Here is a 26,068-nt window from a genome sequence, read left to right as displayed (position 1 = left end):
AAGTTAGGAAAGCAATCGAAAGCTTTCAAGGTTGAGTCTGAGTCATTATAATGTTAGATGTGTGTATTTTAAAGTGACGCCTGTTATTTAATGTAATCAAACGAAAAAATCTAAATAAATAAGAGATTCATTCATTGCTCTTTAGAGACCACCCAAAACATCACCTTTTATGATGCAAAATAGGGTCTCTTTAAATCGAAATTGATATAGAAAGTCAGAAAATATTATTACAATTATGACATAAGTCACAAGTTCGTCTTTTTATCTTGTAATTTTGATTAACCAAGTCCATTTTTGATTTATTAAGTCATTATTTTATCTCATAATTTAGATTTTGCCAAGTAATAAGTAGGGTTGGGTACCGAAACCCAGTGCCATTTTAGCACCGGTACCTTTGTAACCGGCATGTACCGGATCAAATCAGCATATGAATTTCTCAGCTATGCAGAGGCCATTATTAATCAGAAATCTAGTGTACATAGTTTTACATTAGGAAATGCAGTCTTGAATTTACAAACAGTCAGCAAGTACCAATGAACAGCTGTAACACATTGATCAAATGGAGTTTTCAGTCACGCTCATGTGAAAGTAATACTCAACTTGTTTAGTTTTGCCTTCTTTCATTTTTGATTTCCGTCTTCAACACATGATTTATTTACAGCACATTTTTAAACATAATAGATTAACTAACTCATTTCTTATGTCTGCTTTATTATCTTCCCCATGGTGACAGTCAGTGCATAACAGTTTACTAGTTATTTTGCAAGAGTGTTGTATTTAGATAAAGCCCCTTTAAGTGTTTTATAGTCTTTTATTCAGATTAAAGTGTCATTTAAAGACTTAATCAGTTAACTATGAAAGTTGAAATAATCAGTCAAATTATTTTGTAAGTGATTTGTTGTGTATATCAAAAATAAACAGTAAATATAAAAGGAAGCTAATAATACTGACCTTATTTTTATTTAAATTAAAAACTGCTTTATTCACAAAATAAACAATCAGAAATAGGCCTTATTATGACTCCAGAATAATGATGTTTTTTAGGAAACACTGAAAATGTTCAGAAACATTCTTTTAAATGGGAGGGCAAAATAAATGGACTTCAACTGTAGGCCTGTCTGCTAAAGTTTACAGGTCCAACAATGTGCCTTGATGTGTGATCCTACACCAGTACAACGATACTTGTCAAACAAATGAACAAAGAAGATTATTTTGAGCTTAAGTTATTTAATTATCTTGTTTATGAAGACTGCAGAGTGATGCAGGAAAAAATGACTTTGAATAATTTTTTAAGTATTTTATGATAAATATGTTAAAATGGACCCAAGACGTGGAGGAAAAACTAGTGTGAATTTGGCAGAAGCACTCATGTCTGTTTGACGTGTCATCTGAGCAATATTACAACCGGGTCGATGAAAAAAAAAAAAGTTAAATAAGAGCATTATTTACCCCACTAAAGGCTTCTTTCTCATTATGTAGTTAATAACAGAGATATACACTCCGTGACGTTTCCATGTCACTTCTTATGTGTGTTTGGTTGTGAGATGTAGTTTGTGGACCAAGACAAAGCTGTCAGCGATTCTCCTATTGTAAAGTCATGCAGTGTGAAACCCCCTGTCTGCGATCCATCCAAGTGTAAACTAAGCAGCGCCTGAGTGCTAGCCCAGAGAGTCATGCAGTGTCAGAACATCTGTGATTACTTTGAAAATCCTCCAGTCTGAACTCAGCTTTAGAGTGACCATCAGCCAATCAGAATCCAGCATTCAACAGATGTGAAGTATACAAAGTACAAACAGCAGTATTTACATAAAATATATTTACATAAATATATTTATTATTGAGGGAGAAAATAAAGGTCATCGCTGTATATGTGGAATTGGCTACCAGCCCTAAATAAGTACTAATTTAATAAAGGTATTTTAATTCCTCTCAGTCTACAACAAACCCTTTGTGTAGAGTTATATTCAACACTGGAAAAGGAATAAACAATATAAAGTAAACGGCAATGATAGTGGCATTCGTTAGAAATCTACTAATCTACGTATACAAGAGATACATGAAGTCACTCTGTAAAACTGCAGCACGCTTCTGGAACATACAGTATATAAATAAACATGTCTGAGGGAGGATGTGAACAAATCTGGAGTCCTGAATCAAATGATTGCAATCAATCCGGATATTACCGGGGATTTGAACTCTGAACTGAGTCACTAACAGTTTGAACTGTTTAAATTGAGTCACTGAGAGTTTGAACTGATCAAACTGAGTCACTAAGAGTTTGAACTGTTCATATTGAGTCACTAAGAGTTTGAACTGTTCAAATTGAGTCATTAGGTGCGTTAAACTTCATGCAGTGCTGCGCAGATCAATGAAATCTGTCTTAAAGTGGTGCATGCTGGTTAGAAATTCTCTGGATTGATGCTGCGCGGATGCCACGTGACTGTCACATGTAGCATCAAAGTACCGCGACAGCGCTCTGAGATCAGACGACTGATTCAGCCGGTGCATCGTCTGAAGAGCGACTGCTGGAGCATTGATGACGACACCGATATTACACAATTGGCCGAGTTCACCGTATGACAACAACCACGTGTGTTTCAGGTTTATTATTGGACAACTTCAGTCTAACAAATTTCAAAACAAACAAGTACCTTTTCATACCCTCTCTATCTTGTACACATCATGCTTATTAAAACACTACAGATATTTTACTGCAGTATCATGTTTTGTTAAATAATTTGTTCATAATTGTTTGCACAGGTTTATTCAGCCTTTTGATACACTCTCAGAAAAGGTACGCGAGCCATCACTGGGGTGGTACCGTTTCAAAAGGTACAGATTTGTACCTAAAAGGTCCATATTACCTCAAGGGTACATATTAGTACCTAAAAAGTACAAAAGTGTACCTCTTAAATATTAAGGTACTAATATAAACTTCTGAGGTACCAATATGGACTCTTCAAGCACAAAAGTGTACCTTTTGAAAAGGTACCACCCCAGTGACAGCCCGCATACCTTTATTTCTGAGAGCGTACAGACTGCTGTATTCAGCTCCATGAACGATTTAAATGATATTTTTTGTGAATAACCTAAATATGAACTCAAATAAGTCTTACAGACTTGAAATAAAATAATTATCATCATTGATCCTGACACCCCTATAAAGATTTCTTAACAAATTAAGTTAAAGAACTATTTTATTAAATAATTATGAAATGATTTATAGGATTATAAAAGAGATTGTTTTCCTGTCTAGTCATTTATACACAAGTTTTAAAAGTGACATTGATGAACCTGCTCTTTCTGGGAAACCTATGCTGAAAGTGGAGCTCACTTATTTCAGGAATGTCCTTTTGTTCAATCTTTTTGGATTAAAGTGCTTTTTTGAAGATGCTTTCATTATCCAAAATAATCTCCATCATTGTTTCAGACTTAAAACCCCATGTTTTTTGGGGTTTACACTAATATATATTGGAAAGTTTTATATCTATAAATGTAAATAAATGTAAACGCCTTTTTAGCATATTCAAACAAGAAGTATTAGCCTAGAGTGATGTTTAAACTCTGAGAGTTTGTGCTTATTGTTTGTATTTAATAGGCCTATTCGTTAAGTTTATATTACCCTCTTGTTTCCCCTTATTTCTCTCATACGTTTGTTAAATATTTAATTCATAATCCCCTTATTGTTTAAAAATGAACTATACGTTGTAGAGACTCTATTCCGTATTATTTGTACTGTAAGTCTTTTGTTGTTAAATTTTTTTTAAATGATGATGATGCAGTGTGATCGGTCATCATGACTGCCGCAACTTTGAGCGCCGAAGTGTCCGGCTGTCCGACTTGATGACGCCCCCGCCTGCACTCGGCTATTCTTGTTGATCACCAGCTGCAGCCATGGTTCAAGTCAAACGCACCTTAAAAAGTATGAACTATTCGAACTGAGTCACTAAGTGTTTGAACTGTTCGAATTGAGTAACTAAAAGTCTGAATTTGTTCGAAATGAGTCACTAAGAGTTTGAACTGTTCGAACTGAGTCACCAAGAATTGAACTGTTTAAATTGAGTCACTAAGAGTTTGAACTGTTCAAACTAAGTCACTAATAGTTTGAACTATTCAAACTGAGTCACTAAGTCTTTGAACTGTTTGAATTGAGTAACTAAAAGTCCGAATTGTTCGAATTGAGTCATTAAGAGTTTGAACTGTTCGAACTGAGTCACCAAGAGTTGAACTGTTTGAATTGAGTCACTAAGAATTTGAACTGTTCAAACTGAGTCACCAAGAGTTGTAAACTGTGAGTTTACAGAATCTGATCTACAGTTGACTACATGATAAATATTTGTACATAAGCAGACTGATTAAACATAATTCCTCATAAAAGCGTATGTTTTTAAAGTCTCCATGATATATAGCACAGCCCTATGAGTGTAGTAGTGATGTTTACAGCAGTGAGTTGCAGCAGTGTGAGTTTTTGCTAGTGTTGTCAGTATTATTGCGTTTATCAGGACTTTTCTTCACGTGCTTCCATCAGGAATCCACAGCACTTTGTTTTGCTCCTGGTCCACAATGGCCATGATCTGTGTGCATGTGCTGGAGAGAACGCCGGCCTGAACCACACCTGGAAAACAGACAACATCTGCTAAAACATTTGCAGATTCAGATAAACAGATATGGGTGAAATCAGACACATGCATTTGCACAAATTAACAGATATGGATGAAATCAGACATGCACAGATAAACAGATATGGGTGAAATCAGACACATGCATATGCAGAGATAAACAGATATGGGTGAAATCAGACACATGCATATGCAAATTAAACAGACATGCATGAAATCAGACATAAGCATATAAATCAGACCTGTGAAGTATTTGCTGTAGTCTTGTTCAATCCTCTGCGCCAACTCAAACTGCTCTTTGGAATGTTTTTGTGACACTTTGTCTCTCAGATAAACAGGGTCTTTCTGCTCTCTGCATGAACACACACACACACACACACACACACACACACACACACACACACACACACACACACACACTCTTATTCTATGTATTTTTTCAGTGTCAGTTGTTAGTTTTCCGTTTATTGTGAACATGTTTAAGTTAACTAAACAGTTTTTTGACCAATAGTTGTAGTTTATTAACTGAATCCTGATGTAAAACAGGTATAAATGGGCATCAGTACATGCAGACAAACGAATGCAGTAGTCTCTCACTTGATCTGTTTGGCATTTCTGTATCGTATGAAGATGACAATGGGGTAGATGCTGACAGCGTGCAGGCGCTCGATGGCATGAGGAGCGATGTCCAGCAGACAGTGACAATCCTGACAGAGAGAGACAGCATTCACCTTTATTTTTACAATCAGATCGCTCAGAGCATTCAAACTCTCTAAACTGAGCCACTTACAGTTTGAACTTCTTCAATCGACACACTAAGAATTTGAACTGTTCAATTTGAGTCACTAAGAGTTTGAACTATTTTAATTGAATCACTAAGGGTTTGAACTGTTTGAATCGAATCACTAAGAGTTTGAACTATTTTAATTGAATCACTAAGGGTTTGAACTGTTTGAATCGAATCACTAAGAGTTTGAACTATTTTAATTGAATCACTAAGGGTTTGAACTGTTTAAATTGAGTCATTATGAGTTTGATCTGTTCAAACTGATTCACTAAGAATTTGACCTGTTTGAACTGAGTCAATAGAAATTTGAACTGTTCAAACAGAGTCACTAAGAGTTTGAACTGTTTGAACTGGTCACAAAAAATTTTACTGTTTAAATTGAGTCACTAAGAATTTGAACAGTTTGAACTGAGTCAATAGAAATTTGAACTGTTCAAACAGAGTCATTAAGAGTTTGAACTGTTTGAACTGAGTCACAAAAAAATTGAACAGTTTGAACTGAGTCACTAATAATTTGAACTGTTAAACAGAGTCATTAAGAATTTGAACTGTTTGAACTGAGTCACTAAGAATTTGAACAGCTTGAACTGAGTCACTACAGGGTATATACAGGAATCAGAGTGAAATGTAAAACCTTTTAAGACCTTTTTAAGACTCTCCATACATTTTAAGATCTCATTGCCACTTTAGGATTCAACGGTAACATTGACGATAATTTAACTTGATATATTCCCCGAATACTGATTGTAAAAAACTAAAACATTATTCATATACTCAATAAAAATGCTAATCCAGCAGATAGCGCATACAACAGCAGGACGTATACAACAGTGTTATATAATGGTGTAAAATTGAAAAGCAACATTTTAAACAGTATCTTAATAAAAAGAAACAATTTTCTAAAATGCTGACAAGACGAAGTTTAATATATCTGTTTAACTTATGGCATGACAGTAAGATTAACACAATAACTTACATTACAAATTTTGTTAGTTTTACTTAAATTAGGGTGATGCAAAAATGAGTATACCCCACATCAAAAACTACTTTATCTAGTTTGTATGGCCTCCGGGATTTTTAATGACAGCACCAAGACATCTAGGCATGGAATGAACGAGTTTGCTTCATTCTGCATCATCTATCTTTTCCATTCTTCAAAATGAGCCTCTTTCAGAGTTGCTCAGAGAGATGCTCAACTTAATGTCTCCTCAGAATTCCTCATATTTCTTCAATTGGATTAAGATCAGGAGACACATTTATAATAATATAATATATATATATATATATATATATATACATAGATGTCTATATATGTGTGTGTATATTTATGAATGAATTTATGTGTCAGAATTTAATCATTTTGGACAAAGTGACTTTACATAAAAGCTTTATTAGTCTTTCTTTAACAGACAACACTGGAAAAAATACTATATACTATTATAACATATAATATCAATGTCCCATTTTAAAAGTCATGTTAATTTAATTTAACAAGTCAGTATTCATTTATATTATGCCAGTTTGTAAACTATTGAAGTAATTTAAAATATTTTCACCTAAGTGACCGTTCCAAGAAAATAAGTATAGTTAAAATATAAACATTAAGTCTGTAAACTAAACTATTAAAAGTGCTGATGATTGTAAGTGATAGTAAGTGTTGTATTGTCGTCTTTCAGATTGTATCTCAGCTTTAAAGCACTTTTTAAATGAATAAATAAGAACACAAATGTCATGAAGAGTTTGAACTGTTTAAACCGAGTCACGAAGAGTTAAACTGTTTGAATCGAGTCATGAAGAGTTTGAACCGTTTAAATCGAGTCACAAAGAGTTTGAACTGTTTGAATCGAGTCATGAAGAGTTTGAACTGTTTAAATCGAGTCATGAAGAGTTTGAACTGTTTGAACTGAATCACTGAAAGTTTGCATTAACTTATTTTCTCTTTCATTATATTTTTAATCCTTTTAATCTTATTTTAAATATAACAAGTAATACTGTAAAACATGTGCTGGCTCAGTTTAACATCACAAGGGAAAAATCAGATAAATAATGAACACTTCACAGGATGAAGAATAATGTATTAACTGTGTATTATGCAAACTTCATGACAATTAACCAGCATTTATTTCCATCTCTGGGTTTCTGACCTTCTCTGTGATCTCCTTAATGGAGGCCACTGTGGTGACGTCGAAGTGTCCGCTCCGCCGCTTATAATCGATAAACAAACAGTCTTTAACACCGCGCTCGATGGCCTGCTGCTGGGCCTTCATGCCCTCTGAAAACACACACACACACACACACACACGCACACACGCACACACGCACACACACACACACACACCTTTCAGTCAAAAACACTAGCGCTGAGCCATTAATCACAGCAGATTTTCATGCAAAATAAAAAAAATATATATATGAAATTAATACAAATTCCAACATTGTAAATTATATTTTAAAATGCACATTTGACTTTGAGTTCATTGCAGTAAATACTCAGATTAACTTTATACTGTTTTGTTTATTTTTCCACACAAGAGCGCCCTCTAGCCCTCAGATGGAGATTCACTGATACTTCAGCTCAATTTCAGCCCTAATAGCTACACAATAATGAAAACTCAACCATCAGTGGATCTCCTCACCAGGTAAACAGCGGCAGTACTTCCCAGGAGCCTCTCTGAGCAGCATGTCTTTGATTGGCTCCACCAGAGGGCCCAGAATCAACACTGGCCTGCGACTGGCCGATTCCACCTTCAGAACGCGCTGATAGACCGGACTCACACAGTCTGAACACACACAGAGACAGACACACACGGATTAGGCAAACTTCATGTGTAGTCAGTCGTTCTTGTCTATTTGATGACAGTTTCTTCTTACACATTATTGTTAGTGTTGGGTGAGTAAAACACTTATTACTATATATCCACAAACTGTATATCTCAACACCAAGAATAGAAATTAAACTCGAGTCAAACATGACCTTGGATTTGTGTATATATATATATATATACATATATATCTGACATAGATACATACACACACACACATTTCTATTTTATTTATACAATATATACAATTATCATTATATAAAATATTGCAAGTATATATATATATATATATATATATATATATATATATATATATATATATATACACATACATATACACACGCATACACTAATATACATGTAATTGTACAATTGTACTTGTGTATTTCTATGAACAAACATTAAGCGTATTCTTGCTTCTTGTTTGTCTGTATGTATGTTTATAGGTATCTATATGTGTGTGTGTGTGTGTGTGTGTGTGTGTGTGTGTGTGTGTCAGTATCTCCTCACCCTCCAGGTAGGGCATGGAGTCAGTGCTGATGGCGTCGGCTGCAGGAGCGTCGCGTCCGTCTTTAGAGCTGCTGCGTTTGTGTTTGAGTTTCCGCCGAAAGAAAGAGCGACGCGCCGCGGCTGACAGCGTCTTCCCAGAGCCGCTTTCATCTTTACTGTCCGTCACACTGTACCGACGCTGGGAATCCTGATCCATCCTGTAAACACACACACATAGCAGATACAAACACGCTATACAGTACACCACTGCACGCTTTAAAAGAGGCAGCATGGAGGATCCTAATTGTGGCGATTTGGTGACTGTTGCTTTAAATGCAAATGAGATTGTGCTCCTTTATGAAAAGGGCGGAGCTACAGGCTGCTGTGCGTCAGCATAGTGGCACAGCCCTGCTGTGTTGTGAGTGCTGGTCAGGTGTGCATGTGTGCTTCATGCTTCTGTCAGTCTATGGAGACTCCTGTCGCTGTTCATTTATGCTTCATCTAAAACTCCACATTTATAATCCTCTAAAGGTCGCCTCGCACTCTGAGATTTTTAATAATCCTAAACGATTGTAGCATTTCAGACTGCATGAACATGGCTCTCATGTGACACTGTAAGATCTCAGCAGTCATGAAGTCAGACTGGACAAAAATGAAGAGACACCAAACACAGCAGAAAACTCTCCTGGAGTTTGACGTCATCCACCCATGACACTTACACTATCCCGCGTTCTGAGATGATTCCTCACAGCAAACGTAAACTATCTGTAGTGGCCATTTTGCACACAGCGTGTCTCAATAATAAAGCCAGGAAGAAAAAAGCTGTTTTGGCATTCCCCGCGGTCATTTGAATCATCGCACGGCTTGCGCCATCAGATTCGGAGCTCCTATTGGTTCTTGGATTGACGCTCATCGCAGCTGTCGTCACACTGCAGGAGAGTGTCTGAAATCTGCTGACTCTGCCAGAACCTCATCAGAGGGAAAATCTGATCGCAACGGGCAGAAAGCGGCTGTCTGTGAACATGGCCAACCAACGAGCAAAGATCACCGATTTTAGCCCAGGATCTCAGCAATCTTTTAGGATTTCCCAAATTTGTCTCAGATGACAAAATCGCGGCTGAAATCACACAGTGTGAGCAGGGCTTTAGTCTCTAATGGCTAATGGACAGACGGCTGCTGCTCACTCAGGGCTGCTGTTTATGCTAATGAGGGAGAGATGGGCACTAGTGGGCGGGGCTTTACCCCTCTGATGACACGTACAAAGGGAGAATGCCAATCAAAGTGTTTCTGCATCAAGTCTGATTATAATAAATACAATTCATGTTGAGCATTAGAGGATGCTGGAGATACTCACACACTGGGCTTATAACCCCATATAAAGGTGATTTCTGCATAATAGGAGCCCTTTAATCTTTAATAGTGAAACAGAAGCAGGAATAATGCCATGAATCTCACATACATGCACTTGCTGGGCACGTGTCCGCGCATCAGCTTCTGTGCGTTCTCGTCTAGTTGCCATGCCAACCAGTAGCCGAAATTCCCCCTGGGCAGCGTGTCGTCCACATAGAGGATATCATCCTTCTTGAAGCTCAATTCCTGCTCTGAATCTCCAACATGGTCAAACAACGCCCTGGAAAAGAGCAGAGGAGCCATCAGTTATATAGCACTGTCATCTTCATTCATTCATTTTCCTTCGGCTAGTTCCTTATTTATCAGGAGTCGCCACAGCGGAATGAACCGCCAACTATTCCAGCATATGTTTTATACAGCAGATGCCCTTCCAGCCACAACCCACTACTGGGGAAACACCCATACACACTCATTCACACTCATACACTACGGAAAGTTTAGTTGATCAGTTCCCCTATAGTGCATGTGTTTGGACTGTGGGGGAAATCGGAGCACCCGGAGGAAACCCACACCAACACGGGGAGAACATGCAAACTCCAATGTCATCTTTTTTATTGAACATTTTAGATTTTAAACTACATACAACAAAGCCTGAAATCCACCCAACAAAAGGGTCAACTATAATAAAACTGTTTAAGGCTAACTTATTAGCTCTCAGACTGTGGAATTGTAGTTATTTATTAAATAATTCCAGAGCAAGGACATTTTTCACAATCTTTACAAATATTTAATCTTTTAACAAAAAAAAGTTGTAATTCTTTTAGTTTGGCTTGATGAAAAGCAGTTTTTACATCATTTAAAACAATTAAGATCAATATTATTAGCCCCTTAACAAATTCTTAGATTGGTTACAGAACAAACCTGACTTGCCTAGTGAAGCCTTTAAAGGGCCACGAACTCCCCCTAACCAGTGGCTAATCAGCCGGAATCTGCTGAGGTGACAAGACGGCGACCAGCGAGACCTAGCTGTCACACAAGTGGCCACGCCCTTAATTATGCAGACTTCATATAAAGGAAACGGATGAGTTATAAAAAAATTCACCCACTAACAGTTGTCATGAAGGGTAATATTAGCTATTTGAACCAAAACCGCTCTTTGTGCCAGGCTGTAAACACCTTTTCTGCTGTAAAGTTGGTCATTTTAACAGTGAATTCAGGAATAGAGGAATTTCAATGAATTTCTGATTCAACTACTTCCGTATTAGACACACACCTGATGTAGAATCCGTCTCCAGGTGTGTCTTTGGCTCTCCTGAAGTGCTGTGGTCGGTTCTGCACCCTCAGCATGATGTTCTCCGCAGGCTTCAGCAGCTCTAGATAAACCTCCTCTGCAGTCTTATTCTTCATGCTCACCGAGTTGCACTGCACACAGGAAATAATATCATCACATCCCCGTCCACCAATCACAGCCGCAGGACACCAAGCCGCAGCTTTACCTCCAGGATCAGGTCTCCAGGCTGCAGGCCGTGAGCTCCTCCGTCCTCCAGATCCTCCACAAACACACCGGTCAGGTTTCCTCCGCAGATCCTCACGCCCAGATCCACCGGAGTCTTCCTCAGCAACACCTGCCTCGGCTCCGCCCGCTCCCTGGCCAATCACAGAGCAGATGCTGCTGCAGTCAGACCAATCAGCAAACACGATGCTTCTGACCACAGCGAGGCTATGTTTACACTCACTTTTGTTCCGAGCAGTGTTGGGTAGGTTACATCAAAAAAGTAATTAATTACATCATTAAAATTGGGATTAAATTATATTTTCAGACCATTTAATTAAAATTAAATAAACTCTCCACATAAATGTCAACACATGGACAATTGAAATGAATTTAATTCGTTAAATCGGAGTCAAACAGAACCCTTTAGTTGTGTTTAAAACAAATTGAACTTAAATTTTACACGACATATGTATTAAAACATGGAGAAATTCCACATATTGACAAATTTCTAAAACATTTCATTGTTTCTTATGCATCTACAACTGTAAATAACATGTGAATAACAAAAAACATACATGTACACTACCTGACAGAAGTCTTGTGGTGGATCTCAGTTGTAGGAGCAGCACATAATAACTGGACTTCTAGTTGATCATGTGTTAAAGTGTCAGAAGGTGGATTTCTCTGCTGAATCATCTGTTGATCTGCATCCCAATCATCACTAATACTGCAGAAGACCTGCTGGAACCATCATGGAGCCACTTGAGACATTTGCGCTGCCCATTACATTACAAACCACAGGAGAGGGACAATTCTCCAGCAGGATAGCGCTCCTTCTCATACTTCAGCCTCCACATCAAAGCTCCTGAAAGCAGAGAAGGTCAAGCTGCTCCAGGATTGGCCAGCCCAGTCACCAGACATGAACATTATTGAGCACGTCTGGGGTAAGATGGAGGAGGAGGCGTTGAAGATGAACACAAAGACTCTTGATGAACTCTGGGAGTCCTGCAAGAAGGCTTTCTTCACCATTCCAGATGACTTTATTAATCAGTGATTTGAGTCATGTCAGAGATGTATGGATGCAGTCCTCCAAGCTCATGATGGAGTCAGACACAATATTCATTCTGTTTCCACTGCAGCATGAGCACATATTCTATACTGGACATTATTGAAGCTTCAGTGAGCCGACTTTAGTCTAAGCAGAGTCAGACCTTACTGTCCTAATCAAATCAGTCAACATCAAGACATGATCAGATTATATTGTGCTCAAATAAGCCTCATCTAGAGGCCTTTACCTTTCATATAAGACACTTCTGATATCAAATCATCAACTAGAAGTCCAGTTATTATTTGCTGTTCCTAAAACTTGGATAGGCCACAAGACTTCTGTCAGAGTTGATTCCTTATATAGCCATGAAGTCTTATCTGAAATCCCAGTATGAATAAAGATCGTGTTATAATGAGGTGCAGAGCTTATATACCTGTAAGGGCTGGATGTGGGCGTGGCCTGTTTGGAGGGTGGAGTCATGGTGCCCTCGTCCTGTTCACTGAGTGTGTCTATGTTGGAGTGTGTGTCTGGTGTACCGGGTGTAGAATGAGAGCTTATAGATGACTCCATCCGCGAGCTGAAAACACACATATATTCAGTCATATTAAGAGTTTGATAATAATTCTGAGATCTGATTTGTGACATCATAGCTCAACAGTGAAAGCGAACTGCTATAAAGAAACAAAACCTTCCAATATCATCCTCTCTTAGTATCACGTAATGATTAAATTCAAATGATCACACTTTAAAGTCTATGAGCTCAGGACTGAGGTGTACCTGGAGCGCGAGTGGTTGCCCAGCTGCTGCATGTGTGTGTTGTACTGGGCCAGTATGGTGATGGTGTCACACTGCTGACCAATGATGAGCCTCGCCAGCTGCTCAGTGGCGTTCCTGAGATTAACACCATTAAACTGCGCGCACACACACACACACACACACACACACACACACACACACACACACACACACACACACACACGCACACACACGCACACAGATTTACCATATGTGTTTATTAGGATTCTAAGAACTGCAGAGATGCATAGATCACTTGTAAAGGGTCATAAAACCCCCTGTTCAATTTGACACAAACAAAAAATATGCTAGTCTTGGGGCGTGGTCTACTGAGAGAAGAGGTAGAGTGGGCATGGCCAGCTGTGAGCAGGAGGAAGGGATGTGGTCTGCTTTGAGCAAGAGGGATAATGGGCGTGGTCTGCCGTGAGCAAGAGGGATAATGGGCATGGTCTGCCATGAGCAAGAGGGATAAGGGGCGTGGTCTGCCATAAGCAAGAGGGATAAGGGGGATAAGGGGCGTGGTCTGCTGTGAGCACGAGGGATAACGGGCGTGGTCTGCTGTGAGCAGGAGGGATAAGGGGCGTGGCCTGCCGTGAGCAAGAGGGATAATGGGCATGGTCTGCTGTGAGCAAGAGGGATAAGGAGCGTGGCCTGCCGTGAGCAAGAGGGATAATGGGCATGGTCTGCTGTGAGCAAGAGGGATAAGGGGCGTGGTCTGCCATAAGCAAGAGGGATAAGGGGAATAAGAGGCATGGTCTGCTGTGAGCACGGGGGATAATGGGCGTGGTCTGCTGTGAGCAGGAGGGATAAGGGACGTGGTCTGCTGTGAGCAAGATGGATAAGGGACGTGGTCTGCCGTGAGCAAATGGGAGGAGAGTGGGCGTGATCTGCTGTGATAATGGGCATGGTTAGCTGTGAGCCAAAGGGAAAATGGGCGTGGTCTGTTGTAAACAGAGGAAGAAGAGTGGGCGTGGTCTGCTGTGAACAGGGAGGAGAGTGGGTCTGGTCTGCTGTGAGCAAGAGGAAGAGTGGGACTGATCATCTGTGAGCAAGAGGGAGAGTGGGCATGGTCAGCTATGAGCAAAGAGATCTGGTGTGATCAGGTATGATCAGGGGAGTGGGTGTGGTCAGCTATGAGCAGAGAGAGTGGGTGTGGCCAGCTGTGATCCGGGGGAGTGGGTGTGTTCATGGTCAGTTGTAAGCAGATGGCGGGGAGGAGGCGTGGTCAGCTGTGAGCACAATCTGATCTGTATATTTAACGGCTTCTTTAATCAAATCTTTATTAATTGCCTCTGTACAGCAGCTGTGTGTCAGTGTTCAGTGCCGCACCTCCAGCAGCTGGTCTCCAAACTCCAGGTGGTGCTTCTGAGCGATGCTGCCCTCCGTTACCTTAGAGACAAAAATGCCACCATTGTCCCCGCCCACTATGGAGATGCCCAGAGGCTCCGCCCCTTTGGGGATGGTGACGTACCGTGGCTCCTCGATGAACGGCCTGCAACACACAAACACACTGCTTTACTGCAGCGTTCAGGCACACACTGGAAGAAGATGATCTACTAAAACATTACAGGTTCAAAGCATTATAGAAATATTTATAAAAGAGTTCCTTTATTTAATGAAATCTGATAAATAAGTTTTGTTAGCTAATTTGTATTTACACTAATGTGGTACTATATTGATATTACATTATTATTGTTCTGACTGCTAATTCATATATTTTATTTAATTAGTGAAGGTTTTAAGCCAAACTAATATTAAAACTTTCTCCAGAAGACAAATATAATAGGAAATACTGCAGAAAAAGAAAGACAATTGAATGACAAACAGCACGTGTGAATGTACATGACAGCTAAACAGAGGCAGTTTGCTTGTTTGTGTTTTGACTGACGGTGGACAAACCTCAGGGTTCGTAAAGACGCAAACCATGATCTCTGAGATCGAGAGAGCTTCAGGAAAGACCTGTTACGCAAAACACATCTGGAGCAGCAAGAAGAGGAAGAACAGAGGAGAAATCAGAGCAGAAGACAACAACAGCAGCAGATCTGAGATTAATAACAGAGCAGGAGAAGAGGAAGAAGAGGAATGTCTAGAGGAAAAGCTACAGGCTGAAGGATGAGGACTGCACCAGATCTCATAAACCTGCATGACTTTATCTGAACGTTATGAAGTGAACAGTGTCTTGCACCTCATATTCAGATATGGACAAAATAAAGAGGTCATCAGTGTCTCTGAATTTCCAAATAATAATTCATTCATTCATTTTCTTTTCGGCTTAGTCTCTTTTTTAATCAGGGGACGCCACAGCGGAATGAACCGCCAACTTATCCAGAATATGTTTTACCCCAGATTAATAAAGGGACTAAGCCGAAAAGAAAATGAATGAATGAATATTAGAGATGCCACAATGCTCTGTATAATACTGAAGCATTCAGTTCGACCTCCAGAGCTCAATATCCATTTGGAAATCTCATCTTAAGTGTTTACGTAAAAAAGTCACAGGATTATTGAGGCTTTTTTTTGTTTGTTTATTCTTATACTCACTATAAACTCTTGCATTGTTTTATTTAACAAAATAAAAGATGACAACATTAATATTCATACCTGTCCCTTCTCCTGTCTATGGGCACTGGACTGACTGACAGCCTGCTGTGGGTGGAGCCGGATGCCTGTGACTGTCCGCTGGTGTAGGAGGCGGAGTCCATAGGAGAAAGGGGCGGAGTCACAAGACTGGGGCTGCTGCAGTCGGAGTGAGACAGAGATCCTGAAACACAGATCTAACTCATCAGTTATTCTGTTCTTCAGTGTTTTATTTTTCATTTGATTTAATCTTCACCTCTGTCAGAGCCTTGGACAGATCGAGCATATCGAGGTGTGGAGGGAATCTTGATGCGCTGCTCGCGATACTGAGACAGACCTGCAGATATAAACACAATCAGAACTTTACAATTACTCTTAATGACGTTATTAAGCAATATCACTAAGTAAATCTGAGATAATCAAACACACATTACATATTTTACAGCATGACCAGCGACAACAAATCTTTTTATTAATTACATTTAAATCATAAATGCAAACTTATCTGGGTGAAAAGATTACTAATAATAATAATAATAATAATAATAATAATAATAATAATAATAATAATAATACAATTCTTTGGTTTTATTGAGTTGTACATATTCTATAGAAGAAATGTCTGTAATAATAATACTAGTGCAGTGTAAAATTAATTATTTGGCAATAATGATAATCATAATAAGTATTTTTTATTAAATTAAATTATAGTAATTGTTTCATTATTTTTTAATTATGAAACAATAGGTAATTTCGTTATAATGCTAGACTGTAATACAGCATACTTCATAATTATTAGCAATTTATATTATTTATCAGATTTTATTTGATAAAGAAACTAATATACTACTAAATAATAATATTATACTAATATTGTAATCAGACCCCCAATCGCTGAATCAAAATCAAAATCAACAGAAAGTCGCAAATATTTTTGATCCTGCAAAAGACTGAATTAAATGCAAAATAACCACAAAAAAAGTAAATAAACTCAAAGCATCCAATTCCAAACCATATAATCACATTATATTCATTTCAGTTCACAATTTATTGTTTTACATGTCTTACAGACGTTGCATACACAGAGCACGTGATGTATCGGAGTGTCTCTCGAATAATGACGTCTCACCTGCGCACTCACAATCATTACACTACATGAGAGGGTGGGGGGGGGGGGGTGTTTTTCAGCCTGTGCAGTAAGCAGACGCAGATGAAGCGTGAGTGATTTACACGTGAAGTTAAAGCAAACATGCGATTAGACATACTGTGGCGCTAATTGGGCGATTTGTCACACTTCAGACTGCAAAAAAAGTGAGGAACAGAGCAATGGAACGGACTGAAAGGCAAGCAGCTTACAATGATGGAGATTGGATCAAGGATGACTGCTGCTGGACGGGACCGAATGAAGGACATTATTTGTACTTTACATGTATGCCTATGACTGGTATTATGATGTTCATGAAATGGATTAATTATTTTGTTTAACTCTTTTCCTGCAGGTAACGGGAGAAACGCTTCCCTGCGACGAGTTTGACGGGAATCTGTGTTTTAGGTGTATTACGGTAGGGGATGCCCTAACGCATTTCCTATGAAAAAGTAGGTAAGTGCATAAAAAAATACAGTTCTACAACCTTCCTTTGGCTTTAGATCTGACCACCACAACATCATTCATCGTCAGCCATTTTAATCACGAAAAATCCCCCCAAAATCTTGAAAAACTAGCGGGTCTGTGTAATACTACTGTACAGTAAAAACAAAAACAAAGTGTTATTATTGTTATTAAAATAATCATAATCATGTTGAATTGTAAAAATATCATCATTAAAATAATACAATAAGTACATATTACTGTAATAATGTCATTAATAATAATATATTGTGCATTTCTGTTGTCATTGTTAAGCTTTTATTTAATAACCATAAGACAAAAACTAAATTCTCCCCAAACTACAGCATCAGCTGTAGTGTATGTGTGTGTGTGAGAGAGTGTGAGAGTGCATGCGTGTGTGTGTATATATACAGACCCTGTCTTGCGCTGGAGGGCAGTGAGTGTGTGTTGTGTGCTCCTGAGCCGCGAGAGTTGTCGAAGAGTTCAGCTGAACGCTTGTGGTTCAGATCCACACTCCAGCGGCCCTGATGCTGCGGACTGACACACACACACACACACACACAAAATCAGTTTCACATCAGAACACAAATGTTTATAAAGCCATGTGTGTGTGACACGGTTATCAGGTGAAGATGATTATGAGCTCACTGCTGATGTCCTCATTCCTCAATCAGCTTATCAATCACACAGAATGAGTTTTCTTCTACAAAGTAAAACACCAAAGTTCCCCGTAAGTGTGAGAGAGTGTGTGTGTGTACCTGACTTGTGTGTAAGTGTGTGAGGGCACAGAAGCAGAGTTAGTGGTTTTGACGCAGTGGCTCCAGGCCGTGTACACCGGGTTCCTCATCACCGCTGTCACTGCAGGGTATGGAGACAGTGCACGAGGAGCCGTGACTATACACACACACACACATGAAAACACACACGCATACATGCACACAGTTAACAAAGCAAGTCTTTTACACCTCATAACTACTAAAAACTGAAACTATTACAAATTTTAGTGTAAATAAATCATTTAAACATTTGCATATTAGGTAAAACTGCTGAAATTAATTAAAAACTGAATAAGTAAATGTCTGTAAAATACATTTAAGTTAAACACTGCTGTGTGTGTGTGTGTGCTGTCAAACTCACGTGAATGTCCCGCAGTGAAGGCTGAACTGTGGCGATTGGAGCGGAACGGAGAGAAGCGCACCAGATCCACCGGTTCAGGAGACTGCTCATCATGAGAGAAACTCTGAGGACCAACACACTCACACACTCAGCAGACAGTTCATGCATTCCTTCAACTAATGCTGCCGAATAACTCATCTAGCCAGAAATGTGCAGAAGAATGTACAAAAACATGTAACTATATTTAGCGGAGTGTGTTTCTTGTGCTTTTCTTGGCTGATTTAGAGCTGTGGAGGATAAATATGACACTGAAATTGATTATTGATTATTGAGTGATTCATTAAAACAAATCATTGAGCATATCGTCTATTGGGTGTCCTGCAATCACTTGCCTAATGAACCTAGTTGCATCTTTAAATGTCACCTCAATCTGAATACTAGTGTCTTGAAGAATACCTAGTCTAATATTATGACACAGACTAAAGCAATGATTAGAAATTAGTTATTACAACCAGTTTACAAATGTTAAACTTTACATATAAAAAGCATTTTAGGCTGTAGTTGGGAAATATTTGAAGAATGTATGTATGAATGAATGAATGAATGCATAAAGGAACAATTAAATGCAGGAATTATTTAATGTGTGAATGACTGCAGGAATGAATACATTACAGCTGAATGAATGAATGCATGAATGAACGAATAAATACAGGAATGAATATTCATGTTGAATGAATGCATGAATGAATAGATTAGTGCTGAATGAATGAATGTATGAATGCTTGAATGAATGAATAAATGCATAAATGAATTAATGTGTTAATGGATGCATGAATAAATAAATTTGTGCTGAATTAATGAATGAATGCATGAATGAAAAAAAAATACATGAATTAATGAATGAATGTGTGAATGAATGCATGAATAAATTAATGTGTGAATGAATGCATGAACGAACGAACGATCAAATGCATGAATGAATTGATGTATGAATGAAGGCAAGAATGAATGAATTAGTGCCAAATGAATGAATGCATGAACGAACAAAAAAACATGAATGAATTAATGTGTGAACGAATGCATGAAATAAATAAATTTGTGCTGAATAAATGAATGCATGAATGAATGCATGAATGAACAAATAATGTATGAATTAATTAATGTGTGAATAAATGCATGAATAAATTAGTGCTGAATGAATGAACGAATGAATAAATGCATGAATGAATAAATTATTGCTGAATGAATAAATACATGAACCAATGAATGAATGCATGAACCAACAAATAAATGTATGAATGAATTAATGTGTGAATGAATGCATAAATAAATTTGTGCTGAATAAATGAATGCATGAATGAATTAACATGTGAATAAATGCATGAATTAATAAATTAGTGCTGAATGAATAAATGAATGCATGAATGAACAAATAAATGTATGAATGAATATATTATTGCTGACTGAATAAATGCATGAACCAATGAATGAACCAACAAATAAATGCATGAATTAATGTGTAAATGAATGCATGAATAAATAAATTTGTGCTGAATAAATGAATGCATGAATGAATTAACATGTGAATAAATGCATGAATTAATAAATGAATGCATGAATGAACAAATAAATGCATGAATGAATATATTATTGTTGACTGAATAAATGCATGAACCAATGAATGAATGGACCAACAAATAAATGCATGAATGAATTAATGTGTGAATGAATCCATGAATTAATAAATCAGTGCTGAATGAATGAATGCATGATCGAACAAATAAATGCATGAATGAATTAATGTGTGAATGAATCCATGAATTAAAAAATCATTGCTGAATTAATAAATACATGACTGCATGAACAAACTAATAAATGCGTGAATGAATAAATTAGTGCTGAATGAAAGAATACATGAACCAATGAATGAATTAATTAATTAATAAATTCATGCTGAATGATTGACCGCATGAATGTTTAAATGCATGCATTCATTTATTCATGCATTCAATAATTCATGCATTCAATAATTCATGCATGCATGAATGAATGCAAAACCTAATAAATGGATGAATAAATGCATTTATGAATGAATAAATGAATGCATAAATGAATGAGTGCTAAATGAATGCATGCTTGAATGAATAAATGCAGGAATGCATGCACAAATGAATAATCATAATCAGCTAAATCTCCAGTGTTTATCATCAGTGTGTGTGTGTGTGTGTGTGTGTGTGTGTGTGTGTGTGTACCTGTGTGTAGGGCATCTTGAGTGGCGTGAGGTTGCGGCGCGGTGCGGGTGCAGATTTGGGTCTTCCTCTCTGCAGCTCCAGCGGGTCAGTGTTGGACACACACCCGTCCTGCAACACACACGCATCCGCATCAGCGCTGCTCGACTCCTGCACCGGCGTGGCTGGCGGAGAGCCTGCGGTGACCGTGGAGTCTGACGCCGAGCTGCCCTGCGTCTTGTGCTTAAACTTGAAGGAGTCGCTGCGTTTGGGCGGATCGGGCGGTGCTGGTGAATCCGTCCAGGAGCCCTGCGGAGAGTGTGTGTGTGTGTGCGTCACATACTCCAGCGTTTCGGGACGTTTGAACACATCAGCATCGAATATTGACTTGCGTTTTTTTGGGGTCTTGAAAATCGATAGGGGAGGGATGCTGTCAGCAGTCGCCATGGCAACCGGGATGCTGCCAGAGGTAGTCATTGCAACCGGGATGATTTTGGGCCAGGTGCCGCCGGTGGGTCTCTGGCGCTGCTGTGTGTTGTCTGCTGGTGATGCCGGGTGGAAGGTGAGCGGGCGTTTGGGGTTCAGGCAGATCTGGTGGTACGGCTCCGGGCGGTACATGTGCTCCGGGCTGTACGGCTCTTTACGGATGCTGATGCTGCTGCTGGTGCTGATGCTGCTGGGCTTTCTGCTGGGCCTCGGGGGCGGATCTGTGTTTGAGTTTCTCTCACCGTCCCGCTGGATCTCAGAGATGCTCTGAACTGACACACTCTGTGGAAAAAACTGCAAAGAGGACGAGTGAGAGGAGTGTTTCTACAGTGGGAACAAGGTTATGGTCACACTGCAGGTGCATACAGGGAGAACTGACATGAAAAAAGGGATATGGAAAAAAGAAAAGGAGGGCATCATGGTGGCACAGTGGTTAGCATGATCGCCTCACAGCAAGAAGGTCGAGTCTCAGGTCTCAGTTGCTCTTTCTGTGTGGAGTTTGCATGTTCTCCCCGTGTTGGTGTGGGTTTCCTCCGGGTGCTCCGGTTTCCCCCACAGTCCAAACACATGCGCTATAGGGGAATTGATGAACTAAATTGGCCGTAGTGTATGTGTGTGTGTGAGAATGAGTGAGTATGGGTGTTTCCCAGTACTGGGTTGCAGCTGGAAGAGCATCCACTGCTTAAAACCAATTCTGTAATAGTTGGCGGTTCATTCTGCTGTGGTGACCCCTGATTTATAACGCACTAAGCTAAAGGAAAATTAATGAATTACAATAAAGGGAGAACTGCAACAAAAAATGAGAATTGTGACATGATTTGTGATATAAAAAAAGTAGAAATTAGCATGAAGAGAGAATTGTGACATGAAAAAAGTGAAAATTGTGACATGATTTGTGGTATAAAAGTGAGAATTGACAAAAGCAAAAAGGTGAAAAGAGCAACATAAAAAGTGAAAATTGTGACATGAATAAGTGAGTTATGACAAAAAATTGAGAATCGTGGCATAAAAAAATATACTTTTTATTGAAAGAAGTGATCCTTGACTAAAAGCTGAGAATAGGGTATATTTAACACAGATCTACTAACTACCTGGCGTTATTTCAATGACAAATGTCGTGAGCACAATAATACAATTCGAGATCGCATTCGTGTAATACGAGCATGTGAATGATTTCCTCTGTTCGCACACAAAACGTCTTTAAATATCCGCTGCTCAAGTGCAGATTTTCTGGTGCGCTCTTAAATAAACGCTGCTGCTGCGGTGCGATTCAGTGCATTTATGTAACAAGTACGCCTCCAACATTTATCAGATTTGCTAGGCATATTTGTGAATGTCTCTAATAGACCTACAGAGCAGCATTGATGCGTCCTGAAGTGGCTATAAACTACAGCAAGATGAAGTCATTGTATGTTGTATGCAGTATGCAGTATGTATCGGCATGTGATCTTAAAAGGGTTAAACAAATAACCCACAGCACTACTACGGTGACAGAAAAGCTCGCGCTGTTATAATATACTTACCTTTAATATGTTTTGGTGCGATTATAACTCGCTTTTAAAAAAAACAACAACTGAATGTTTTGAATGAGAAGCTGTAATGTCATCATGGAAGAATGAAAAGCAGAAACCATGGACTTTTCACTTCAGTCAGCCAGCTCCAGATGAATTGTCATTCCATACAAAATAATAATAAAATAAAAAAAGTGAGAATTGACCTAATATAGTGAAAACTGCAACAAAAAGTGAGAATCCCTACATGAAAAAAGTGAGAAATGACCAATAAATTGAGAACAGACTAATCTAGAAGAAATTGCAACATTAAAAGTGAGATCTGACAAAATAGTGAGAATTGGGACATTTAATTGTGATATAAAAAAGTGAGAATTGTGGAATGAAACAAGTGAGAATTGCAGCAAGATGAACAGCCATGCAAAAATGAATACATAAATGTGAGAAAAAAAATCAGATTTGAGCCTGACAATGTGAACATAGCCCTCATAAATGAGAAACGGAAGGTGAATATTGAATAATGCTGACCTTCAGGAGGGAGATGGAAACGGAGTCTCTGCAGCTGCGCAGGAGATTCTCACACTCACTCAAGGGTTTATTATCCAGAGAGATCCCGTTTATCTGCCACAGAGAACATTCAACAAGCTCAGAATAATCACCACTGATCAGCTGATTCAGTCACATCACACTGCACACACTGGACAATTATAGTAAACAGGGTTTCTGCAGATGTCAAATTTAAGACCTTTTTAAGACCATTAAAGTATTAAATTTAAGACCTATATCACAATATCAAAAACACGCACACACACAAAGAGAAAATGCAAAATCACTAAATTATTGGTAAGATAAATGTATTCTAATTGAACAGTCCTGAAGACAGGTTAACTGCACCACTGAACTACAGAAAAAACAAACAAACAAACAAACATCTTAAGGCTGATTTATACTTTCGCCTGGCGCCGCATCGCGCACCTCATGAAACGGACGAGGCTTTTATACTTGATGCGTTCGCCACTAAGATATTCTTTTAAATGACAGGGGACGGTCAAAAGAAGCAGACAGTAAAGTCAGATGGATAAACAGAGAAGTAGGACGTTTCCGGAACTAGGTCATATCATTAATATCAGTCAAGATTTTTTAAAGTTTTTTATTATTTTAATAGTTTATTATAATGATTATAAAGATATTTATAACCATTTAAGATGTTTTAAATCATACTTTGATGCATCACTTGCTTTTGTTCATATCTCAGACAGTTCCACCTATTATAGTTAAATAGAACATGGGTTGCTCTACTATTATATATTTTATTATGGAAAGAATAAAAGCAAAAAATATATTTTTTTAAAAGTACAGTTACTAAAAAAAATGATTTACACATTACTGTCTGGCTAGTTTCTGTCCTTTATTTATAAACTGAAAAGGCAATAATGGTCCAACATTCCTGACTATTATCACCAATAAATCCTAGAAATTGGGCATCAATATACTGTAAACTGATAGGTTTATATATTCCTTTCCTGCTATCAAAGAAATTATTTGTTACTTAATTTTAGTTTGTAACTTTGATTTAAATTCAAAATTGTAATATATACATCAGTGTAAAACCTATGACTGGTGGAAAAACATATTCTGTAATATTAAAACCACCTGGGTCTCCACTTGTGCTTTGTCTCTTTTTTTTTTTTTTAACAAACTTATTCCTCAGGTTTTTCTAAACTCAAAACTTTCCTCCTTTCCCACAGCTGTTGCAATTTCTAGCCACTAATTATTGGTCATCAGGTTCTCCCTATGATCACACATGGACGGACCACAAAGATGTCTGTACAGTCGTACATGTTTCAGACAAAATCTCTTCAAAGTGTTTCATATTCAACTCAAATCAAACGCGGGGCCACACACCTAAAGTGAACCTCCGCAAACACAGCGATGACATCACATTCACCACACGCACAGAGTACAATAACAGAAAGCTGATTGGCTATTGCATGCTGGTCTCATTTGTAGTTGTAATACAGCAAATTACATTTGGGCTAGTAAAATAAAGAACTACAACAACAAAGAATTTAAAAGAGCATTAGATGTAGATGTACAATTGCAATAATATTGTTGTACTAAATTCAACATGAGTGTTTTTTATATTATATACAAATAGCATTAATAAATAAAAATATTTTTAGTTCACGACAATACAAATAATAAATGTATTATTTAAATAAATAATATATACACTCAAACTTAAAATTTAAACTCTATAAAAACAATTTAGCTAAAGCACCTGAAAAACAGAAAAATATATGAATACAAAATGTTAGAGAAAAAACACTTGTACTGAAGTTCTGTAGGCCGACTAAGACACATGCAATATCAACACCATTATAATACCCAGAAGCTTAGCTATGATTCTCTAAAATAAATGAAAACGCATTTTACTGAGTGTGTTTTTGTGCTCATCTTGGCTGGGTTTGGGATAAATATGACATTGGATTTAACTCATGAGGGATTCACGGAGTCATTCTTATAAAAGAATCATAGATCACTGAATCAATGACTCAAATGATCTGTTCAAAAATGAATCTATTCAGTAGAGAATCTCCACAGTGTTAAAACAAACAATCACAGACTGCACCGAAATAACGCATCAGTTTGACTCACATTGAGGATTCGATCGCCGGGACAAACTGAAGCATCTTTAGCCGCAGGACTGCCGGGAGATACAGACGATACAAACACACCGCTCTCCAGACCAACACCACAGTCTGAACACACACACACACACAGAGGAAAAACTGCATCAGGAGACATTTAATGTTAACCCTTGTGTGCTGTTGGGTCGTTTTCATCCACTCTGGGGTGATTTTGAGTATTAATTTGGCCCCAGCTTTCTCTGTGTTTCAGCAAATGGGATGATTTTTGCAGCTAAATCTTATTTTGACACATGCTCTGGGAACTCATCATTACACTGTTCAGATTGACTCTCCTTTGGTTATGTTGGTGCTGATTTTGACTTCCATCATTATCACAGTTATTGATTGTAAAGCCATGAGAGCTTATAATCACGCTTTCTTGACTGCTGCTGGTTTCCGCCGTTCTTGATTGTTGAACAATGCGTCATTTTTTGCAATCAATAAAT

At 38.2% G+C, this 26,068-nt stretch overlaps 1 protein-coding gene across 2 annotated transcripts in view; it reads right to left on the bottom strand.

Moving 5' to 3' along the window:
- Positions 1 to 1,799: 1,799 nt before the first annotated feature.
- The window catches only part of LOC130238973 (disks large homolog 5-like), a 48,635-nt gene continuing 24,366 nt past the window's right edge, over positions 1,800 to 26,068 (bottom strand). For both annotated transcript variants that reach the window (XM_056470094.1, XM_056470095.1), the window contains 20 exons: positions 25,591 to 25,694; positions 23,461 to 23,553; positions 20,960 to 21,715; positions 18,729 to 18,831; positions 18,350 to 18,485; positions 18,007 to 18,128; positions 16,239 to 16,319; positions 16,007 to 16,166; positions 14,735 to 14,897; positions 13,388 to 13,521; positions 13,044 to 13,187; positions 11,564 to 11,714; positions 11,341 to 11,489; positions 10,177 to 10,347; positions 8,739 to 8,935; positions 8,043 to 8,186; positions 7,551 to 7,678; positions 5,217 to 5,326; positions 4,862 to 4,971; positions 1,800 to 4,615 (listed from right to left, as the gene is read on the bottom strand). In XM_056470094.1, the coding sequence (XP_056326069.1) occupies positions 4,512 to 4,615; positions 4,862 to 4,971; positions 5,217 to 5,326; positions 7,551 to 7,678; positions 8,043 to 8,186; positions 8,739 to 8,935; positions 10,177 to 10,347; positions 11,341 to 11,489; positions 11,564 to 11,714; positions 13,044 to 13,187; positions 13,388 to 13,521; positions 14,735 to 14,897; positions 16,007 to 16,166; positions 16,239 to 16,319; positions 18,007 to 18,128; positions 18,350 to 18,485; positions 18,729 to 18,831; positions 20,960 to 21,715; positions 23,461 to 23,553; positions 25,591 to 25,694 (3,260 nt within the window). In that variant the 3' untranslated portion in view covers positions 1,800 to 4,511. The remainder of the gene's footprint in view (positions 4,616 to 4,861; positions 4,972 to 5,216; positions 5,327 to 7,550; positions 7,679 to 8,042; positions 8,187 to 8,738; positions 8,936 to 10,176; positions 10,348 to 11,340; positions 11,490 to 11,563; positions 11,715 to 13,043; positions 13,188 to 13,387; positions 13,522 to 14,734; positions 14,898 to 16,006; positions 16,167 to 16,238; positions 16,320 to 18,006; positions 18,129 to 18,349; positions 18,486 to 18,728; positions 18,832 to 20,959; positions 21,716 to 23,460; positions 23,554 to 25,590; positions 25,695 to 26,068) is intronic.

The sequence above is a fragment of the Danio aesculapii genome, chromosome 12, assembly GCF_903798145.1.
Source record: "Danio aesculapii chromosome 12, fDanAes4.1, whole genome shotgun sequence".
Taxonomy (NCBI): Eukaryota; Metazoa; Chordata; class Actinopteri; order Cypriniformes; family Danionidae; genus Danio; species Danio aesculapii.
This window is presented reverse-complemented; position numbering and strand designations above follow the sequence as displayed.